General features: G+C 42.8%; 1 protein-coding gene across 2 annotated transcripts in view; it reads left to right on the top strand.

Annotated features, from left to right (window-relative positions):
- Positions 1-23,924, top strand: part of MYOM3 (myomesin 3) — a 224,977-nt gene that overhangs the window by 84,656 nt on the left and 116,397 nt on the right. For both annotated transcript variants that reach the window (XM_077296109.1, XM_077296108.1), the window contains exons 10-11: positions 966-1,107; positions 20,048-20,247. In XM_077296109.1, coding sequence (XP_077152224.1) covers positions 966-1,107; positions 20,048-20,247 — 342 coding nt within the window. The remainder of the gene's footprint in view (positions 1-965; positions 1,108-20,047; positions 20,248-23,924) is intronic.

The raw sequence follows: 23,924 nt of genomic DNA, 5'->3' as shown, positions 1-23,924 counted from the left end.
TTCCTGCGGAAAACCTCAGGTTTATGTCAGGAAAATTCTGCATGCATTCCGGACGTGTGCACATAGCCTAATAATAAAGACTAGAGATGAATAAATAGCTTCGGATAAGAGCTTATTCGAATAGCTACAGCGCTTACAGAATAGCTGCATAGGTAACCCGGATACCTGGAGCGCTTCCGATAATCACCTCTTCGGTGCCGCAGCTGCATGTGTCATGGCTGTGTGACAGTCACAACACATGCATGGAGAGCTTGTGTGTTGTGACTTGGCCGCAACACATGCCGCGTCGACGGCAAACAGCTGATCATCAGGAGCCCTCCAATTATCAGGGTTGCCTATGCAGCTGTTCGGTAAGCACTATAGCTATTCGTATAAGGAGTTATCCGAAGCTATTCGTTCATCCCTAATACAGACTTGGGGTCTAAGGGGTAAGGCTTCTCCTTGTGGAGAGTGACATACCAGCTCTGGCTTGTCAAGGAAGTCCACAAGGAGAAGCCTTACCCCTTAGACCTCAGTCCAGAACCTCTCACCTAGCCAAATCAGATCTCATACTTTGCATTGACGAGAGCCAATGGCACGAAACACCGTGTCTGCGAATTGAGATTCTGTTTTGGCTTTTATCCTAAGTCATATTGCAAGACTCGTTAAAGGGTTGATTGTGACTTGTAGGATCGCTACTTCCAACAGGTGGCGCTATATAGAGTTCAAGTCCTCTTTCTCTCTGAAGATACTATTTGCATAATACAGACCTTTATTTAAAAATTGCATATTGTGTTTACTTGTGTTATCTGTGTCTAATATTTAAATTTGTTTGGTGATCTGAAACATTTAAGTGTGACAAACATGCAAAATTGGAACTCGGGAAGGGGAAAAACGCTTTTTCACACAACCGTATGTACAAAAAGATTATTTATCCGTTAAATAATATTGAAATGCATTATATTTTTTCAATTATTTTTGCCAAGATTCTGAACCAAATAAGGCAGGGATTTCAGGATCCCCCCTCAGTGTAAAGTGCAATGACATCCAGAAAGACTGTCTACTCTTATCCTGGACTCCTCCAAGTGATGACAGAGGCAGCCCTATAATTGGTTACTTTATTGAGAGGTAAGTGCACTATCACATATTAATATGTAATAGTAGCAATAATGTTATGTTGGCCTCTAGGAGAAGAAGGTCATTTTAGTAAAACAAGTATCAGGAAGTCATTCTGACAAGGAGCTAAAGAAGGTTGTTTTCAACCAGAGACAAATAGGGCACTTATTGCCATCTGTGCACACATTACTAGAGGATATGCCAACTGTAATCTTATCATGGATACAGTGCTTATATAATCTACTGTGTATTCAACAGAGAAATCACTGGTCAAGCTTCTATTCTAGTATAAGCATCTTAAAGCCAAGTATCCATCCATTCTTACTATGTGGTTGACGAATGCAATAAAACAGTAATAATAATCTGTGGTGGGTGGGCTGACAGCGCAAAATAGCAGACCTTCACTTTGTATTCGTTATAGTGGTGCCTATCATAGCATCTCTCTCCATTGTCAGTGATCATGATACTTTTAGGTAACTAGAACACTACACTTTTTTAAATAATTAATAAAAAGCTACATTTAAATTATTTGTTTTTACATACAGTACTATGCAAAAGTTTGAGGTGGGTGTTAAAAAATGCTGCAAAGTAATAATGCTTTAAAAAGAAGTGTTAATGGTATATTTTTATCAATTAACAAAATGAAAAGTGAATGAACAAAATAAAAATCTAAATTAAATCTATACATGGTGTGACAACCCTTTGTCTTCAATACAGCATCAAATCTTCCAGGTACATTTGCACACATGTTTTGAAGGAAATTGTCAGGGAGGTTTTTCCAAACATCTTGCTGTACTAAACACAGATCTTCTGTGGATGCAGGCTTGGGCAAATCCTTCTATCTCTTGATGTAATCCCAGATAGAGTTAATGATGTTGAGATCAGGGCTCTATAGGCCCATATCATCAGTTTCAAGACTCCTTGTTCTTAACGCCGAAGATAGTTTTAAAAGGGAATCTGCCAGTTGGATCCACCATTTGAAGCAGTCTATATGGGCAGGCAAATTACAGGAAGCTGAATAAAATGATAGTTTGATATCTGCGATATGATGTCTTATTCCAGAGAAATTCACGATTTTCTTAGGTGTATATGAGCTGTTCAGGACTATGGGTCAGATACTGATCTGCATGAGAATCTGCCTCCATCGCTTATTATAATTGAGAATGGGTGTTACCAGTGTGAGACATGTAACTAACACAGAACAGTACAACTGAACTTTGTCTCCTTACAAACACATTTGTTACAGCTCTGCTGTACTGCAACAATATTACAACACTGGCTGCCCCTGAGATGGAAGCTAAAGCCCTGACAGGAACCTGTAGATTGTGTTAGTTATAACCACACACAGCTCTGCATTGAGATCAGGAGAGCAGGGAGCGGCCAGTACATGTCACACTGGTAACTCCTCCTTTTATTTAATATAACCTCAGGAGGCAGATTCTCATGCAGAACAGTGTCTGGTCCTTAGTTCTGAACAGCTCATGTACATATAAGAAAAGATTTCTGTGGAATAAGACATCACTTACCATGACCTACATGCTCATAAAGATGGTTTAGAGTGATTGATCCTACTGACCCATTTAAATTAATGACTTTTGATGTATGTTTGGAGTTGTTATCCTGTTGCCGAACAAATTTGGAGCCAATCAGATGTCTCCCTGATGGTATTTCATGAGAATAAGAATCTGCCTGAATTTTCAGGATTGAGGACATCATTAATCTTGATCAAATTTACATCTCCGCTTGCTGAAATGCAGACCCAAACTTGTAAGAAACCTCTACCATGCTTCACTGATGCCTGCAGACACTCACTGTTGGACCTGTTATGGACCTGGTGGTTAGGGTCTCCAGGAATGACCTGATAGTTAAACACGGAATCGGGACGAGCTCTGGGGAAATGGGAACTCTGCTGATGGCAAACCCTACTCCTATCAACACAACTAGAAATAGCCGTGGAGCGTGCCTGACTCTGCCTAGACGCCACTTCACAGCCTAAGAGCTAACTACCCCTAAAGAAAGGAAACAAAGCCTCACTTGCCTCAGAGAAATTTCCCCAAAGGTAAAAGCAGCCCCCCACAAGTATTGACTGTGAGTTAAGAGGAAATCACAAACACAGGATGAAATAGGCTTTACCAAAGGGAGGCCAGTCTAACTAAACAGATTGAGGATAGAAAAGGGATCTTTGCGGTCAACACAAAAAACTACAAAACCACGCAGAGTGTGCAAAAAATACCCCCGCACCGACTCACGGTGCGGTGGTGCCACTCTGCACCCCCAGAGCTTCCAGCTAGCCAGGCAGTTTCATGATAGCAAGCTGGACTAGAACTTAGCAAGAAAAACCATATGTAACAAATGAACAAGCAGGAACTTAGCTTCGCTGGAGTAGACAGGTCCTCAGAAAGATCCAGGAGAGATCAGAACCAGAACTAGAACATTGACAGCTGGCATGGAGTAACGATCTGAGTGGAGTTAAATAGAGAATCCAGCCTAGCCCTAAACGAGGGCAGGTGGGGAAGGAATCTCAGAACCAGCAGCTCCACTCACAGCCACCAGAGGGAGTCCACGGACAGAACTCACCGAAGTACCATTCATGACCACAGGAGGGAGTTCGAGAACGGAATTCACAACAGTACCCCCCCTTGAGGAGGGGTCACCGAACCCTCACCAGAGCCCCCAGGCCGATCAGGACGAGCCAAATGAAAGGCACGAACTAAATTGGCAGCATGGACATCAGAGGCAACAACCCAGGAATTATCCTCCTGACCATAGCCCTTCCATTTGACCAAGTACTGAAGTTTTCGTCTCGAAATACGAGAATCCAAAATCTTCTCCACCACATACTCCAACTCCCCCTCGACCAACACCGGAGCTGGAGTATCAACGGAGGGAACCATAGGCGCCACATATCTCTGCAGCAATGACCTATGGAACACATTATGGATGGCAAAAGAAGCAGGAAGGGCCAAACGAAATGATACAGGATTAAGAATTTCAGAAATCCTATAAGGACCAATGAAACGAGGCTTAAACTTAGGAGAAGAAACCTTCATAGGAACATAACGAGATGATAACCAAACCAAATCCCCAACACGAAGTCGGGGACCAACACGGCGATGGCGGTTAGCGAAACGTTGAGCCTTCTCTTGGGACAAGGTCAAATTGTCCACCACATGAGTCCAAATTTGCTGCAACCTGTCCACCACAGAATCCACACCAGGACAGTCCGAAGGCTCAACCTGCCCTGAAGAAAAACGAGGATGAAAACCAGAATTACAAAAAAAAGGCGAAACCAAAGTAGCCGAACTGGCCCGATTATTAAGGGCGAACTCAGCCAATGGCAAGAAGGTCACCCAATCATCCTGATCCGCAGAAACAAAGCATCTCAGATAGGTTTCCAAAGTCTGATTGGTTCGTTCGGTTTGGCCATTTGTCTGAGGATGGAAATCCGAAGAAAAAGACAAATCAATGCCCATCTTAGCACAAAAGGAACGCCAAAACCTTGAAACAAACTGGGAACCTCTGTCAGACACGATGTTCTCCGGAATGCCATGCAAACGAACCACATTTTGGAAAAATAATGGAACCAAATTAGAGGAAGAAGGCAATTTAGGCAAGGGTACCAAATGGACCATTTTAGAGAAGCGATCACAAACCACCCAGATGACCGACATCCTTTGAGAAACAGGAAGATCTGAAATAAAATCCATGGAAACATGCGTCCAGGGCCTTTTCAGGACCGGCAAGGGCAAAAGTAACCCACTGGCACGAGAACAGCAGGGCTTAGCCCGAACACAAGTCCCACAAGACTGCACAAAAGAACGCACATCCCGCGACAAAAAAGGCCACCAAAAGGACCTAGCCACCAAATCTCTGGTACCAAAAATCCCAGGATGACCAGCCAACACCGAACAATGAACCTCAGAGATAACTCTATAAGTCCATCTATCAGGGACAAACAGTTTCTCCGCTGGACAACGGTCAGGTCTATCAGCCTGGAACTCCTGCAGCACCCGCCGCAAATCAGGGGAGATGGCAGACAGAACTACCCCCTCTCTGAGAATACCAGCTGGCTCAGGAACCCCAGGAGAATCAGGCACAAAACTCCTTGAAAGGGCATCAACCTTCACATTCTTAGAACCCGGAAGGAACGAAACCACAAAATTGAAACGGGAGAAAAACAGCGACCAACGAGCCTGTCTAGGATTCAACCGCTTGGCAGACTCGAGATAAGTCAGATTCTTGTGATCTGTCATGACCACCACGCGATGCTTGGCTCCTTCAAGCCAATGTCGCCACTCCTCGAATGCCCACTTCATAGCCAACAACTCCCGATTGCCAACATCATAATTACGCTCAGCAGGCGAAAACTTTCTTGAAAAGAAAGCGCATGGCTTCATTACAGAGCAATCAGAACTTCTCTGAGACAAAACAGCCCCTGCTCCAATTTCAGAAGCATCAACCTCGACCTGAAAAGGGAGCGAAACATCTGGCTGACACAACACAGGAGCCGAAGAGAAACGACGTTTCAACTCCTGAAAAGCCTCAACGGCCGCAGAGGACCAATTCACCACATCAGCACCCTTCTTGGTCAAATCAGTCAACGGTTTAACAACACTAGAAAAATTAGCGATGAAGCGACGGTAAAAATTGGCAAAGCCCAGAAATTTCTGAAGGCTCTTCACAGATGTAGGCTCAGTCCAATCATAAATAGCTTGGACTTTAACAGGATCCATCTCGATAGTAGAAGGGGAAAAAATGAAACCCAAAAAGGAAACCTTCTGAACTCCAAAGAGACACTTAGATCCCTTCACAAACAAGGAATTAGCACGAAGGACCTGGAACACCATTCTGACCTGCTTCACATGGGACTCCCAATCATCCGAAAAGACCAAAATATCATCCAAATATACGATCATGAATCTATCCAGATACTTTCGGAAGATGTCATGCATAAAGGACTGAAACACAGAGGGAGCATTAGAAAGGCCGAATGGCATCACCAGGTACTCAAAATGGCCCTCGGGCGTATTAAATGCTGTTTTCTATTCATCGCCCTGTTTAATACGCACGAGATTATACGCCCCTCGAAGGTCTATCTTGGTGAACCAACTAGCCCCCTTAATCCGAGCAAATAAATCAGACAGTAGAGGCAAAGGGTACTGAAATTTGACCGTGATTTTATTAAGAAGGCGGTAATCTATACAAGGTCTCAGAGAACCATCCTTCTTGGCCACAAAAAAGAACCCTGCTCCCAATGGTGACGACGATGGGCGAATATGCCCTTTCTCCAAGGACTCCTTTATATAACTCCGCATAGCGGCGTGTTCTGGCACCGACAAATTGAAAAGTCGTCCCTTAGGGAACTTGCTACCAGGAATCAAATTAATAGCACAATCACAATCCCTATGAGGAGGTAGGGTACTAGACTTGGGCTCATCAAATACATCCCGGTAATCCGACAAAAACTCAGGGACTTCAGAAGGAGTGGAGGAAGAAATTGACAACAATGAAACATCCCCATGTACCCCTTGACAACCCCAACTGGACACCGACATTGATTTCCAATCCAATACTGGATTATGGACCTGCAGCCATGGCAAACCCAACACGACCACATCATGCAGATTATGCAACACCAAAAAGCGAATATCCTCCTGATGCGCAGGAGCCATGCACATGGTCAACTGGGTCCAGTACTGAGGCTTATTCTTGGCCAAAGGCGTAGCATCAATTCCCCTCAAAGGAATGGGATGCTGCAAGGGCTCCAAGAAAAAACCACAGCGCCTGGCAAACTCTAAGTCCATCAAATTCAGGGCAGCGCCTGAATCCACAAATGCCATAACAGAATAGGATGACAAAGAGCAAATCAGAGTAACGGACAAAAGAAATTTAGGCTGTACAGTACCAATGGTGACGGACCTAGCGAACCGCTTAGTGCGCTTAGGACAATCAGAGATAGCATGAGTGGAGTCACCACAGTAAAAACACAGCCCATTCTGACGTCTATGTTCTTACCGTTCAGCTCTGGTCAAAGTCCTATCACATTGCATAGGCTCAGGCCTCTGCTCAGAGGATACCGCCAAATGGTGCACAGTTTTGCGCTCACGTAAGCGCCGATCGATCTGTATGGCCAAGGACATTGATTCATTCAGACCAGCAGGCGTGGGGAACCCCCACCATAACATCCTTAAGGGCTTCAGAAAGACCCTTTCTGAAAATTGCTGCCAGGGCACACTCATTCCACTGAGTAAGCACAGACCACTTTCTGAACTTCTGGCAATATACCTCCGCTTCATCCTGACCCTGACACAAAGACAGCAAAATTTTCTCTGCCTGATCCACAGAATTTGGTTCATCATAAAGCAATCCCAGCGCCAGAAAAAACGCATCTACATTACACAATGCAGGATCTCCTGGCGCCAGGGCGAATGCCCAGTCTTGAGGGTCGCCATGCAACAAAGAAATAATGATTCTTACTTGCTGAATAGGGTCACCAGAAGAGCGGGGTTTCAGAGCAAGAAACAGTTTACAATTGTTTTTGAAATTCAGAAATTTAGATCTATCCCCAGAAAACAAATCAGGAATTGGAATTCTAGGCTCCAACATAGGATTCTGAACTACATAATCTTGAATGTTTTGTACCTTTGCAGCGAGTTGATCTACACTAGAGGACAGACCTTGAATGTCCATATCCACACCTGAGTTCTGAACCACCCAGAGTTTAAGGGGAAAAGAAAGGCAAAACACACTGCAGAGAAAAAAAAATGGTCTCAGAACTTCTCTTTTCCCTCTATTGAGATGCATTAACACTTTGTGGGCCAGCTGTACTGTTATGGACCTGGTGGTTAGGTGCTCCAGGAATGACCTGATAGTTAAACACGGAATCGGGACGAGCTCTGGGGAAATGGGAACTCTGCTGACCGCAAACCCTACTCCTATCAACACAACTAGAAATAGCCGTGGAGCGTGCCTGACTCTGCCTAGACGCCTCTTCACAGCCTAAGAGCTAACTACCCTAAAGAAAGGAAACAAAGCCTCACTTGCCTCAGAGAAATTTCCCCAAAGGTAAAAGCAGCCCCCCACAAGTATTGACTGTGAGTTAAGAGGAAATCACAAACACAGGATGAAATAGGCTTTAGCAAAGGGAGGCCAGTCTAACTAAACAGATTGAGGATAGAAAAGGGATCTTTGCGGTCAACACAAAAAACTACAAAACCACGCAGAGTGTGCAAAAAATACCCCCGCAACGACTCACGGTGCGGTGGTGCCACTCTGCACCCCCAGAGCTTCCAGCTAGCCAGGCAGTTTCATGATAGCAAGCTGGACTAGAACTTAGCAAGAAAAACCATATGTAACAAATGAACAAGTAGGAACTTAGCTTCGCTGGAGTAGACAGGTCCTCAGAAAGATCCAGGAGAGATCTGAACCAGTACTAGAACATTGACAGCTGGCATGGAGTAACGATCTGAGTGGAGTTAAATAGAGAATCCAGCCTAGCCCTAAACGAGGGCAGGTGGGGAAGGAATCTCAGAACCAGCAGCTCCACTCACAGCCACCAGAGGGAGTCCATGGACAGAACTCACCGAAGTACCATTCATGACCACAGGAGGGAGTTCGAGAACAGAATTCATAACATGGACCTCTATCCAGCCCCATGTGTTCAAATTGTATTCTTCATATTTCATATTTTGCAGAAAACAACAAAAAACAGTATTTCAGCTCACCCTGCAGGAGACATTTCCTGATAGTCCATAGGAAATCCGAGCACGGAAAGTGCTTCTGCCCCAGCACTCTTGAAATGGTATAAGTAAGAAGAGAATCCAGCTCAGGAAAAATGTTGAAGATGAAAAATTCTTTATTCCAATAATTAAAAATGGAAACACTGCTTGTCAAGATTAGCAATAAACAAATTTAAGGAAAAACAAGCATAGATTAGCTGAACACGTTTCGAACACTCTCGGTGTTCTTAGTCAACAGCATGTGATCCAGGTGAACAATTCGTGTATAAAAACGTTCATTGCCAGGTGAAATGAGAATAGTCGTTAATTAGAAGACTGCTTCTGACATAATTAGAAATATTTTACACATGATGTGAAGCGTTTCGTATTGTGAAGCAGAGATGGAATGAAAAAGTATATCAATACACATTAATACATATTAATAACAGAAAATATATATACAAAAATATACAATGATAAAGAATGATGAAAAAATTGAAGAAAAAAAAATTGATAAAAATAAGAAATGAAATATAAGCATGTGACCTGGTGAGAAAATGATTAATAGTGCAACATAATTTCTTTTTTTTCTTTTCTAAGGTTTAATCCAGTGGGTGTTCGTATATTCAATAAATAAATCCAAAATGCCTCTCTATCTCGCAACTTTTTTTCTTTATCGCCACCTCATATGTCTTTATAAATTTGTTCAATTGCATATATCTTTTAATATGTGGTTTGTCTATTACGTGTTTTAATAAAATGATGCAATACATTTGAAGTATGGCGTAAAGTAGGTTGTACTATATCATTCAGATGCTCACGAAATCTGTCTTTTAATTTTCTTATAGTGGAACCTATATACAACAGATTACAATCAATACATTCGATAATATAAACCACATGATCTGAATTACAATTTATAAAACTTTTAATAGGAAAACTTCTTTGATGATCTGAACTAAAACAAAGTTGCGGGGTTTTTTTTGTATATATACATGTTTTGCAGGGATGCGTTCCACATTTGAAAAAACCTTTGATGGACAACCAATTAGACGAATTTTTGGATGTATTGGAGTGCAAAAAACTTGGCGAAAGAATATTACCAAGTGTAGGGGCACGTCTAGAGACAATGCAAACCCAATTGTGAAGAATTGTATCCATTATTTGGTCGTCTCTCAAAATATTTAGATTGCGTGTTATAATGTCAGAAATAGACTTGAAATATGTGCTATAAGTAAGCACTAAAACTGGTCTGTCAGCAGAACTTTTAATTGGATTGTGTTCTGTTCTATGTGAATGAACAGACTGAATAAGATCTGATCTGGATCTATTATCTGCTATTTTAAACGCATGCTCCAAAGACCAATTTGGATAATTTCTACTTGTAAGACGTTTTTTGATAGTAGATTTTTCCTGTTTAAATGCCAAATCATTGCTACAATTTCTCCTAGCTCTAAGAGCTTCTCCAACCGGTATAGAATGAATGGTATGAGATGGGTGGAAACTTTGAGCATGTAAAATGGTATTACCTGCGGTTTGTTTACGGTAAGTATGACTTTGAATAATTTTATAGGGTAATCCTGTGAGAACCAAGTCTAGAAAATTTATGAAATGATTATCCAGGGAATGGGTAAATTTAAGATTGAAAGGATTATTATTGAGATAGAACAAAAAATGTATAATAGACTCCTGATCTCCATTCCAAATTAATAATAAATCGTCAATATATCTGGAAAACCATTTTATGTGCTCAAAGAATGGATTATCAACACAAAATTGTGTATTGATATACTTTTTCATTCCATCTCTGCTTCACAATATGAAATGCTTCACATCATGTGTAAAATATTTCTAATTATGTCAGAAGCAGTCTTCTAATTAACGGCTATTCTCATTTCACCTGGTAATGAACGTTTTTATACACGAATTGTTCATCTGGATCACATGCTGTTGACTAAGAACACCGAGAGTGTTTGAAACGCGTTCAACTAATCTATGGTTGTTTTTCCTTAAATTTGTTTATTGCTGATCTTGACATGCAGTGTTTCCATTTTTAATTATTGGGGAATAAAGAATTTTTTATCTTCAACATTTTTCCTGAGCTGGATTCTCTTCTTACTTATAATATTTCATATTTTGACTCATCAGTCCAGAGCACTGCTGCAATTTTTAGATTATGTTTTCATGCGTAATTGAGTCACTTGGCCTTCTTTCCATGTCAAACGTGTGGTTTTTGGCAGCAATTATTCTGTGAAGACCAATTACTGGTCAAACTTATACAAACAGATGGGTATAGCTGTGTCCCACTGGCTGCTGTTAGTTCTAAGGCGATAGCACTGCGGGACATCTTCCCATTATGAAGGAAAGTAGGCATGACATGAATTTCCAGCAGCTGCACTAAGTTTTCTAGGCCAACGACTGCATCTATGATTCTCAATGTTGCCCATTTATTGTTGTCATTGCTGAGAAATACAGGCAGATATTTATCTATCATACATCGTGGAGACATCTGATTGACTCCAAATTTATTTGTCAGCAGGACAACGACCCCAAACATACAGCCAATGTCAATAGGAACTGTTGTGGATTCTGTTTGTGGGCTCCCTCTGGTGGTTACTGCTGGTACTGGGTGACTTTGGTGGGTTGCGGCCTTTGGTTTCCACCTGTCCATCAGTGGCTGGGTGTTTCCTATTTTACCTGGCCTTTCTGTCATTTCCCTTGCCGGCTATCAATGTATTCAGATGTGCTCTGTTTGGTTCCTGCCTACCTGCTCCCAGATCTTTCAGGATAAGCTAAGTGCTGATTTTCAGTTGTTTGGTTTTTTGTCCAGCTTGCTTATTATGTCTCTATGCTAGCTGGTAGCTCTAGTGGACTGAGGTTCTCCCCATGTGCCATGAGTTGGCACATGGGTTCTTGTAATCTCAGGATGGTTTTTTTGATTAGGGTTTTTTGCTGACCGCTCAGTCCCCTTTTGTATCGTTCTGCTTTCTAGTTTACAGCGGGCCTCAATTTGCTAAAACTATATATATCATCTCTATGTGTGTGCCTTCCTCTCATTTCACCATCAATACATGTGGGGGGCAACTATATCTTTTGGGGTTCATTCCGCTGGAGGCAAGTGAGGTCTTTATTTTCTCTGCAGTGCTAGTTAGCTCTTAGGCTGGTGCGTGGCGTCTAGAACCAACGTAGGCACGCTCCCTGGCTATCTCTAGTTGCGTTTGTCAGGCGTAGGGCAGCGGTCAGCCCAGGTTCCATCACCCTAGAGCTCGTCCGTAATATATTTGTACTTTGCTTGTCCTGTGCTATCCCTAGCCATTGGGATTCATGACAGTATAGCCGGCCCACAAAATGTTAATTGTTTGGGCTGAAGCAGGAGAAAGAGAAGTGTTTAAGGGAAATTTTTTTTTTTTTTTTTTTTCCCTTCAGAGTTTTGCTGCCTAGCCCTTAATTGCTGTCTAGCTGCTTCTTACCTCCTCTTAACCCTTGAATGGCTCTGATCTTAGCTGTTTAACATGGATGTCCAGAGTTTGGCTTCCAGCCTGAGTAATCTCGCGGCAAAAGTTCAAAACATACAGGATTTTGTTGTTCACACTCCCATGTCTGAACCTAGAATTCCTATTCCAGAGTTCTTTTCTGGAGATAGATCTACCTTCCTGAATTTCAGGAACAATTGTAAATTGTTTCTTTCTTTAAAATCTCCCTCCTCTGGAGACCCTGCTCAACAGGTCAAGATTGTAATATCTTTCCTGCGGGGCGACCCTCAGAATTGGGCATTTGCATTGGCACCAGGGGATCCTGCATTGCTCAGTGTGGATGCGTTTTTTCTGGCATTGGGATTGCTCTATGAGGAACCTAACCTGGAGATTCAGGCTGAAAAGGCTTTATTAGCCCTCTCTCAGGGGCATGATGAAGCGGAGATATATTGTCAGAAGTTTCGGAAATGGTCGGTGCTTACTCAGTGGAATGAGTGCGCCCTGGCTGCAAACTTCAGAAATGGTCTTTCTGAGGCCATTAAGGATATTATGGTGGGGTTCCCTACGCCTACAGGTCTGAATGAGTCTATGGCTATGGCCATTCAGATTGATCGGCGTTTATGGGAGCGCAAACCCGTGCACCAGTTGGCGGTGTCTTCTGAACAGGCACCTGAGACTATGCAATGTGATAGAATTCAGTCCAGAAGTGAACGGCAAAATTATAGGCGGAAAAATGGATTGTGTTTCTATTGTGGTGATTCAGCTCATGTTATATCAGCATGCTCTAAACGCACAAAAAGGGTTGATAAATCTTTTGCCATTGGTACTCTGCAGCCTAAGTTCATTTTGTCTGTGACTCTGATTTTTTCACTGTCTTCCATTTCCGTCGATGCCTATGTGGATTCGGGCGCTGCCCTGAGTCTTATGGATTGGTCATTTGCTAAACGCTGCGGTTTTAGTCTGGAACCTCTGGAAGTTCCTATTCCTCTGAAGGGAATTGACTCTACACCATTGGCTATGAATAAACCGCAGTATTGGACACAAGTGACCATGTGCATGACTCCCGTTCATCAGGAGGTGATTCGCTTCCTTGTACTTTATAATTTACATGATGTACTAGTGCTTGGTCTGCCATGGTTACAAACTCATAATCCTGTCCTGGACTGGAAAACAATGTCTGTGTTAAGCTGGGGATGTCAGGGGGTTCATGATTATGCACCTCCGATTTCTATCGCTTCATCTACTCCTTCTGAGATCCCTGCATTTTTGTCTGACTATAGGGATGTTTTTGAGGAGCCTAAGCTCAATTCGCTCCCTCCGCATAGAGATTGTGACTGTGCTATAGAATTGATTCCTGGCAGTAAGTTCCCTAAGGGTCGTTTATTTAATCTGTCACTGCCAGAGCATACTGCTATGCGGAATTATATTAAGGAGTCCTTGGAAAAGGGACATATTCGTCCATCTTCGTCCCCTCTGGGAGCAGGTTTTTTTTTGTGGCAAAAAAAGATGGTTCCCTGAGGCCTTGTATAGATTATCGCCTTCTGAATAAGATTACAGTCAAGTATCAGTATCCATTGCCATTATTGACTGATTTGTTTGCTCGCATTAAGGGGGCTAGGTGGTTCACTAAAATAGATCTTCGAGGAGCTTATAATCTTGTGCGTATAAAACAGGGTGATGAGTGGAAAACCGCATTTAATACGCCTGAGGGCCATTTTGAGTATTTGGTAATGCCTTTTGGACTCTCCAATGCTCCGTCAGTCTTTCAGTCCTTTATGCACAATATTTTCCGTGAATATCTGGATAAGTTTATGATTGTGTATTTGGATGATATTTTGGTGTTTTCTGATGACTGGGAGTCTCATGTTCTACAGGTCAGGAAGGTGTTTCAGGTTCTGCAGGCCAATTCTCTGTTTGTGAAGGGCTCAAAGTGTCTCTTCGGAGTCCAGAAGATTTCTTTTTTGGGGTACATTTTTTCTCCTTCTACTATTGAGATGGATCTCGTCAAGGTTCAGGCGATTTGTGACTGGACACAGCCTACATCTGTTAAGAGCCTTCAGAAGTTCTTGGGGTTTGCTAATTTTTATCGTCGGTTCATTGCTAATTTTTCCAGTGTTGTTAAACCTTTGACTGATTTGACTAAAAAGGGTGCTGATGTTGCTGATTGGTCTCCTGCGGCCGTGGAGGCCTTTCGGGAACTTAAGCGCCGGTTTTCTTCTGCTCCTGTGTTGTGTCAACCAGATGTTTCACTTCCTTTTCAGGTTGAGGTTGATGCTTCCGAGATTGGAGCGGGGGCGGTTTTGTCACAGAGAAGTTCTAATGGCTCGGTGATGAAGCCATGTGCATTCTTCTCTAGAAAATTCTCGCCCGCCGAGCGCAATTATGATGTGGGTAATCGGGAGCTTTTGGCCATGAAGTGGGCATTTGAGGAGTGGCGTCATTGGCTTGAGGGTGCTAAACATCGTGTGGTGGTCTTGACTGATCACAAGAATCTCATTTACCTTGAGTCTGCCAGGCGTTTGAATCCTAGACAGGCTCGTTGGTCGTTGTTTTTTTCTCGTTTCAATTTCGTGGTTTCATACCTGCCAGGTTCAAAGAATGTGAAGGCAGATGCTCTTTCCAGGAGTTTTGTGCCTGACTCTCCTGGAGACTCTGGGCCTACTGGTATCCTTAGGGATGGGGTAATATTGTCCGCCGTATCCCCAGACTTGCGACGTGCATTGCAGGAGTTTCAGGTGGATAAACCGGATCGTTGTCCACCAGAAAGACTGTTTGTTCCGGATGATTGGACCAGTAGAGTCATCTCCGAGGTCCATTCTTCTGTGTTGGCTGGTCATCCTGGAATATTTGGTACTAGAGACTTGGTGGCCAGGTCTTTTTGGTGGCCTTCCTTGTCTAGGGATGTGCGTACCTTTGTGCAGTCTTGTGAAGTGTGTGCTCGAGCTAAGCCTTGCTGTTCTCGGGCCAGTGGGTTGTTGTTATCCTTGCCCATCCCGAAGAGGCCTTGGACGCACATTTCCATGGATTTTATTTCTGATCTCCCGGTTTCACAGAAAATGTCCGTTATCTGGGTTGTGTGTGACCGCTTTTCTAAGATGGTTCATTTGGTGCCCTTGCCTAAGTTGCCTTCCTCCTCTGAGTTGGTCCCTTTATTTTTTCAGAACGTGGTTCGTTTGCATGGGATTCCGGAGAATATCGTTTCTGACAGGGGATCCCAGTTTGTGTCTAGATTTTGGCGGACGTTTTGTGCCAAGATGGGCATTGATTTGTCTTTCTCGTCTGCATTCCATCCTCAGACGAATGGCCAGACGGAGCGAACTAATCAGACCTTGGAAACTTATTTGAGGTGTTTTGTTTCTGCTGATCAAGATGACTGGGTTGCTTTTTTGCCACTGGCCGAATTTGCTCTTAATAATTGGGCTAGTTCGGCCACGTTGGTCTCTCCTTTTTTTTGTAATTCGGGGTTTCATCCTCGTTTTTCCTCTGGTCAGGTGGAGCCTTCGGATTGTCCTGGAGTGGACGTGGTGGTGGACAGGCTACATCAGATTTGGAATCAGGTGGTGGACAATTTGAAGTTATCTCAGGAGAAGACTCAGCAGTTTGCTAATCGCCGTCGCCGCGTGGGTCCCCGACTTCTTGTTGGGGATTTGGTGTGGTTGTCTTCTCGTTTTGTCCCTATGAAGGTCTCTTCTCCTAAGTTCAAGCCTCGGTTCATCGGTCCTTATAGGATCTCGGAGATTCTTAACCCTGTATCTTTTCGTTTGGATCTCCCAGCATCGTTTGCTATTCATAATGTGTTCCATCGGTCGTTGTTGCGGAGGTATGAGGTGCCCGTTGTTCCTTCGGTTGAGCCTCCTGCTCCGGTGCTGGTGGAGGGAGAATTGGAGTATGTTGTTGAGAAGATCTTGGATTCTCGTGTTTCCAGACGCAAACTCCAGTATTTGGTTAAGTGGAAGGGTTATGGTCAGGAGGATAATTCCTGGGTGGTCGCCTCCGATGTTCATGCGACTGATTTGGTCCGCGCCTTCCATAGAGCTCACCCTGATCGCCCTGGGGGTTCTCGTGAGGGTTCGGTGACCCCTCCTCAAGGGGGGGGTACTGTTGTGGATTCTGTTTGTGGGCTCCCTCTGGTGGTTACTGCTGGTACTGGGTGACTTTGGTGGGTTGCGGCCTTTGGTTTCCACCTGTCCATCAGTGGCTGGGTGTTTCCTATTTTACCTGGCCTTTCTGTCATTTCCCTTGCCGGCTATCAATGTATTCAGATGTGCTCTGTTTGGTTCCTGCCTACCTGCTCCCAGATCTTTCAGGATAAGCTAAGTGCTGATTTTCAGTTGTTTGGTTTTTTGTCCAGCTTGCTTATTATGTCTCTATGCTAGCTGGTAGCTCTAGTGGACTGAGGTTCTCCCCATGTGCCATGAGTTGGCACATGGGTTCTTGTAATCTCAGGATGGTTTTTTTGATTAGGGTTTTTTGCTGACCGCTCAGTCCCCTTTTGTATCGTTCTGCTTTCTAGTTTACAGCGGGCCTCAATTTGCTAAAACTATATATATCATCTCTATGTGTGTGCCTTCCTCTCATTTCACCGTCAATACATGTGGGGGGCAACTATATCTTTTGGGGTTCATTCCGCTGGAGGCAAGTGAGGTCTTTATTTTCTCTGCAGTGCTAGTTAGCTCTTAGGCTGGTGCGTGGCGTCTAGAACCAACGTAGGCACGCTCCCTGGCTATCTCTAGTTGCGTTTGTCAGGCGTAGGGCAGCGATCAGCCCAGGTTCCATCACCCTAGAGCTCGTCCGTAATATATTTGTACTTTGCTTGTCCTGTGCTATCCCTAGCCATTGGGATTCATGACAAGGAACTATCTTCAGTATAAAGGAGAATAAGAAGATCTGGATGCGATTATATGGCCCCATAGAGCTATAGTCTCAACATCATCAAATCTGCCTGGGTTTTCATAGTGTTAGAAAATATTACCCAAGCTTACATCCACAGAAGGTGTGTGGCTAGTTCTCCAAGATGTTTAGAGTAACCTCTCTGCCGAGTTCCTTCAAAAAGTGTGACTGTGTACAATTGATGCTTCGATGATATTTTGAAGGCAAAGGGTGGTCACTCCAAAATTGATTTAATTTAGATTTCTCTTTTGTATACTCACTTTACATAGTTACATAAGCTGAAAAAAGGCATAAAAAGACACAGGTCCATCAAGATCAACCTTTATCCTCCAGTTACAGATTCTCTATAGATAGATTTATGACCCACAATGCCATTTGTTGTAAGAAAAGCATGTAACCCTATTTTAATGCTGATATAGTAACTATCATTACTACTTCTTACAGTAGGGCATTTCATAGTCTGACTGTTTTAATTGTAAAGAACCCTTTCCTTTCTAGTTTTCAGAATCGCCTTTCCTCTACACAAAGTGAATATCCCCTGATCCTCTGTAAGGTCTTTGGGAGGAATAAGTTAGGTGCCAGTCCTTTGTATTGAGCACACATGTACTTATACATATAGTGATCCCTTCTGAGGTGTCTTTTCTCTAAGCTAAATAAGCCTAACTTTTCTAACCTTTCATCATATGAGATGCCTTCCACCCCTTGTAATAACCTTGTTTCCCGACTCTGAACTAACTTCCCAGTATCCTTTTTGAAATGTGGAGCCCAAAACTTTATCACATATTCAAGATGTCGCCTTACAAGTGATTTATAGAGGCGTAATAAATAATACATTTGGATAACAGGATTTTATTTCTTGTTTTATACACCGTAAAATCTTGTTTGCTTTTGCAGCTGCGGCCTGACATTGAGTGCTGCTTCTCAGCTTACTTGTAACCAGAATACCCAAGTCCTTCTCCTGTTCTGTAGTCCGTAGTATATCTCCATTTAATATATGCAGAAATACGATTACTCCATCCGGGGTGCAGTACTTTACATTTATCTACATTAAATTTCATATGCTATGTGTTTACCAATTCCAACAGCTTATCTTATCAGGTCGTTTTGTAATATTATACTGTCAAGCTTAGTTTTTATCAACTGGTATAGTTTGGTGTCATCAGCAAAGACTGAAATACCTTTGTAAAGTCCAGATATCTCACACCAGCCGCATGACCAAACATCCAGATTTTTAATTATCTTCTCTTAGAAACCCAGCATGTTGGTTAGACACGACTTATCTTTCAGGAATCCATGATGGTTGTTAGTTATATTATTGTCTGCTAAACTTTTGCAAATCATCTCCTATAATGCCCTCAAATTGTGCACAACACTGATGTCCGACTTTCCAGACAGTAGTTGCCTTGATCCACCTATTAACTTTTTTAAATACTGGCACTACTTTGCTGATCGATTAAAAAAAATGCTCTATTAACACCTCAATGTTTAAAATAATTTTTACTTTGCAGCATTTTTTTCCACATGTGCCTAAAACTTTTAGGCTGTGTGCACACGTTCCGGATTTTTCACGTTTTTTTTTCGCTATAAAAACGCGATAAAACCGTGGAAAAAAACGCTCACATTAAGCAAACTATTTAAAAGAATGCAATCCGCATTTTGTATGCACATGCTGCGTTTTTTTCCTGAGCGGAAACGCATTCCGGAAAAAAACGCAGCATGTTCATTAATTTGCGGAATCACGGGGATTCCACACACATACGAATGCATTGATCCGCTTACTTGCCGCATGGGGCTATGCCCACCATGCGGGAAGTAAGCGGATCATGTGCGGATGGTACCCAGGGTGGAGGAGAGGAGACTCCACGGACTGGGTATCATATAATTGTTAAACAAAGAATTAAAATAAAAAATCATGATATACTCACCTTCCGATGGCCCCTGGAGTCCTCCCACCTCTCAGCGGTGCACGCGGCGGCTGGGATGCTGTGTGCGAAGGACCTGCAATGACGTTGTGGTCACGTGACGTGATGTCATCCCAGGTCCTTCGCACACAGCATCCCAGCCGCCGCGTGCACCGCTGAGGAGATCTGGTGACGTCGGAGGGTGAGAATAACTTTTTTTTTTTTCTTATTTTTAACATTAGATCTTTTTACTATTGATGCTGCATAGCAGCATCAATAGTAAAAAGTTGGTCACACTTGTCAAACACTTTGATGTTACGTCCCAGATCAGGGGCATGGCCTACTCCGGGTTTGTAGTAACAGCCAGCCCCCAGATCATAGTCCTGTCGCACTGTTGGTTGTCTATAGCCACCCAACTACAGCATTGTGGAGCCTGCATCCCTGACACCTCTTCTGATTAGTAGTCCCCGCTACATCACTACGTTGCAGTAGGATGCACACAGTACATCACGCCTGGCCTACTAATCAAAAAAAATGTGCTGGCAGGGTAAGAGCCGGTTTGCAGGGTTCTGGTCCGGCAGCTACGGACTACCAACCAGGCCACTGGACCAAAGTCTTGCCATGCTTTTATTCTACGCTACTCCTGATGCTTGTTAGCGCAATCAAGATTCTATTTTTATACAACGAACAATTGCAAAAGTATAGGTGGCGAGAACAAAACACAAATTGGCAGTTAAAAAGGGCCATAGTCTCCCTAACATTTATCATTCAGATTGCATGCCTCGCACATCTCAAGTATCCCCAGTCTCGCAATAAAACATTTAATGATTGATAAATAAATAATATTGTGTTACAAGTCATGTAAGTAAAACTACTTAGTATGCATTAAACATTCAGAAAAAGCATACTTATTACATTCTGACTTCCACAATATGTTTGTTAATGTAATAAAATGTTATATCTTGTTAAGTCTTGACATTTCAACAAATGAATGGATACAGTGCAATAAAATTCCAGCAAAAATCTGCAAGTTTCCTGTAAGCGGACTTACTGAAGGAAATACTTACCAATTCCGAGTGACAGCCCTCAATCAAGTTGGAGTAAGTCATCCCTCAAAGCCTAGTGAACCTGTGACTATGAGAGATTCTGCTCCAGAGAAAAAATCCATAGGTTTGTACAAGAATTTTTTACATGACGATACTTTGTAACAATCATTTAGATGCAACCCCCTTAACATGGTTCATAGCTAGAGAACTAAGGCAATCAACAGTTGCCAAACTAATGCTAAAAAAACAACCTCAGAGAAAATTGTGGAGATAATTTACTTTTTTCCTCTTAATTTATAATCCAAGGATATTATATGAATTAACTTACTGGATGTATTCACCTCTTTCCAAATTGGAAAGGCTATTTTTCTCTGATTTTCCTAAATTGTCAATGCAAATGAGTCAGTATAATGTTCAAATAGAAAAGCAACGTTCCAGCTCCTTGGGTAAAATAAAAAAATTGTCCTTTATTTGTGCGTATAAAAACATGAATGCTCCGGGACAGCACTACAGGAACAGGAAGAGAGGCGTTTCGATCGCCGCAGCGATCTTTGTCAAAGCAGAATATAATATGGTCTTCAAAAAAAATTCACATTCCTCAGGCAGGCGCCGGCGGCATTTTGGCAGTGAAAAAAAAAATCAAGCTGGTGCACTGTGGCATCTAACGCACCAGCTTGTAGACACCGCCACCAGCGACATTTTTCTTGAGAAAAACAAAAATTAGGATCCATCAAGATGGTGCTGGCGGCTCCTATGCAGTAGCATCTAGTGGATCTTGATGAAATCTAATGTTTTTTTTCTCTGGCAAAATGGCGCCGTCTTTGGCGCCTAAGCAGGTCCTTGGCTCCTGGACAACTCTTCTGATAATTATTTTCACTCCTCTGAAATCAGGAGCACCTGTTCGTGACCGGTTTATTGTGAAATTATGTTTTTTCCACTTTGGGATTATGGCCCCAACAGTGCTAACTGGAGCCTTCAATAGTTTAGAAATTCTTTTATAACCAATGCCACCAATTTGTTTTATAACAAAAGGTTTTTCTCACAACAGACTGCCCAGTATCACACAGGTGTTTCACTCCTACCACACACAGATAATGAATGAGTCAGCTGAACTGCCTTAAATAGGCTGTTCCAAGGCCTGGAACGGGATGTATGGGAACGGCCAGTCCTACCCAGCTGCTTTGGCTGTTCCTAAAACCTGGATCCAAAATCCGTGCCTAATAAAAAAAACTGTCATACTTCCTATATGTAAGTGTAGATATATAGTGGGGAAAATAAAGATTTGATACACTACAGTGTATACAGTTTTTCCACCAACAAAGAAAGGAGAGAGCTGTAGTTTTGTATCTTAGGTACAGTTCAACTGTGAGAGACAGAATCTTAAAAAAAAATCCAGAAAACCACATTGTATTATTTTGTAATTAATTTGCATTTTATTGCATGAAAAAAGTATTTGATACAATAGAAAAACAGAATTTAGTATTTGGTACAGAAACTTTTGTTTGCAATTACAGAGGTCAGACGATTCCTGTAGTTCTTGACCAAGTTTGCACATACTGCAGCAGAGATTTTGGCCCACTTCTCCAAACAGATCTTCTCCAGATCTTTCAGGTTTTGGAGCTGTCGCTGGGCAACGGTGAGTTTCAGCTCCCTCCAAGATTTTCAATTGGGTTCAGGTCTGGAGACTGGCTAGGCTACTCCATGACATTGAAATGCTTTTTACGGAGCCACTCAATAGTTGCCCTGGCTGTGTGCTTTGGGTGATTGTCATGCTGGAAGACCAAGCAATGACACATCTTCAATGCTCTTACTGAGGGAAGAGAGTTGTTAGCCAAAATCTCCCGATACATGACCCCATCCATACTCGCTTTAATATGGTGCAGTCGCCCTGTCCCCTTTGCAGAAAAACACACAACAGTATGATGCTTCCCCACCATGCTTCAAGGTTGGGATGGTGCTCTTGGGGTTGTACTCATCCTTCTTCCTCCAAACACGACAAGTTGAGTTGATACCAAAAAGTCCAATTATGGTCTCATCTGATCACATGACCTGATCCCATGCCTCCTTTGGATCATCCAGATGGTCATTGGCAAACTTCAAACAGAGAGCAGGGGGACCTTGCATGCCCTGCAGGATTTTAATCCATGACGGCGTGTATTGTGTTACTAACAGTAATGTTTGAGACTTGGAGAGGAAAAGTGGAGACTCTCAATGCAGGAGTCCATATTCAAAGAGGTAGCATAAATTGCGCTGGAGGGTGCCCATCCTGCTGGTGAACACACCACTGGATAACAGGAAGATGGGATTCGTAGATAGGACTCCATCCAGGTAAAATTGAAACAAGCTTATTTAGTACATGATTAAAATAAAAAAACGCATAAAAACAACCTTACGCATTTCTGGTCCTTAGACAGCCCTTTGGTCTTAGCCATGGTGTAGAGATTAAAGTGTCATTGATTATGTGGACAGACGTGTCTTTTATACAAGTGACAAGTTCAAACAGCTGCAATTAATACAGGTAATGAGTGCAGAGTATGAGGGCTGTCTGTGACAGCCAGATTTCTTGCTGGTTGGTAGGTGATCAAATTCTTATTTCATGCAATAAAATGTAATTTTAATATTTAAAAATCATACAATGTGATTTTCAGATTTTTTTTTTTTAAATTCTGCCTCTCACTGTTGAAGTGTATTTACTATAAAACTTACAGTCCTCTCCATTCTTTGTAGGTGGGAAAGCTTCCAAAATCGGCAGTGTATCAAATATTTATTTTCCATACTATATATATATATATATATATATATATATATATATATATATATATATATATACACTGTGTGTATATATTGTAGCATGGCTAAAGGGTGTGTAGTCAACGGGAGATATGTGTCGCATAGGTGGCTTGTTGCTGTAATGTAGCCCGGAGTGTTTCTTTGTTGCATGTAACCATATATATATATATGTGTTTCAGGACCTGTGGTGATGTCAGACCACATGGCTAATCATGTGATGGGTTACTGGGTGTGGTTAGCTCTATATAAGACAGGCTAATGCTTAACACAGTAGATATGTGTGGAGGTGAAACCCTCCTGAGTGTGTTAAGGCTCCAGGACTGAGCCTGGTGGATTGGACATTTTGTTTTTCTTTTCCTGAACTAAAGGCTATTTGCTTGCTGTTATTTTGCCATGTGGTTTATGAAGTAATAAACCCTGTGAACTCTTAAAGGAACGTGCCTCCTGAGTGTCAGCCGTCGCACCTGAGTGAGTGAAATCCCTACAATTGGTGGAGAATGCGGGCAGCGTTCCCAGTGGAGACGTAAGTCTATTTTTGCATGTCCTGGGTCAAGTCGGCTGTAAGCCAGCAAGCATTGCCGGGGAAAATGGAGGACCTGCTGAAACACTTGGTCCAGTTGCAGTCACAGCAGCAAGAGAGCAACAGGCTGTTGATGCAGCAGATACAACAGAGCCAGCAGGAGCAACGGCAGCAGATGCAACAGAACCAGCAGGAGCAACGGCAGCAGATGCAGCTTCTGGCAACCGCCATCCAGGGCAAGACGAGCGCCCCAACCCCAGGTTTGGCTGATGACACCCATGTCCGGAAGACGGTAAGACGCGCATTACAGAAAATGACTCCCGGGGATGATGTTGAGGCCTTCCTGACGGTGTTTGAGAGAGTCGCTGAGAGGGAAAAACTTCCGCCAGAGCAGTGGGCAGAGGTGTTGGCGCCTTACCTGACGGGGAACCTCAGAAGGCATACTATGATTTGACCTTGCAGGATGCCAAGGAGTATCACAAATTGAAAGC

The sequence above is a fragment of the Ranitomeya variabilis genome, chromosome 3, assembly GCF_051348905.1.
Source record: "Ranitomeya variabilis isolate aRanVar5 chromosome 3, aRanVar5.hap1, whole genome shotgun sequence".
NCBI classification, from domain to species: domain Eukaryota; kingdom Metazoa; phylum Chordata; class Amphibia; order Anura; family Dendrobatidae; genus Ranitomeya; species Ranitomeya variabilis.
The sequence above is the reverse complement of the archived record's forward strand: the minus strand, read 5'-3'. Positions and strand labels throughout refer to the sequence as shown.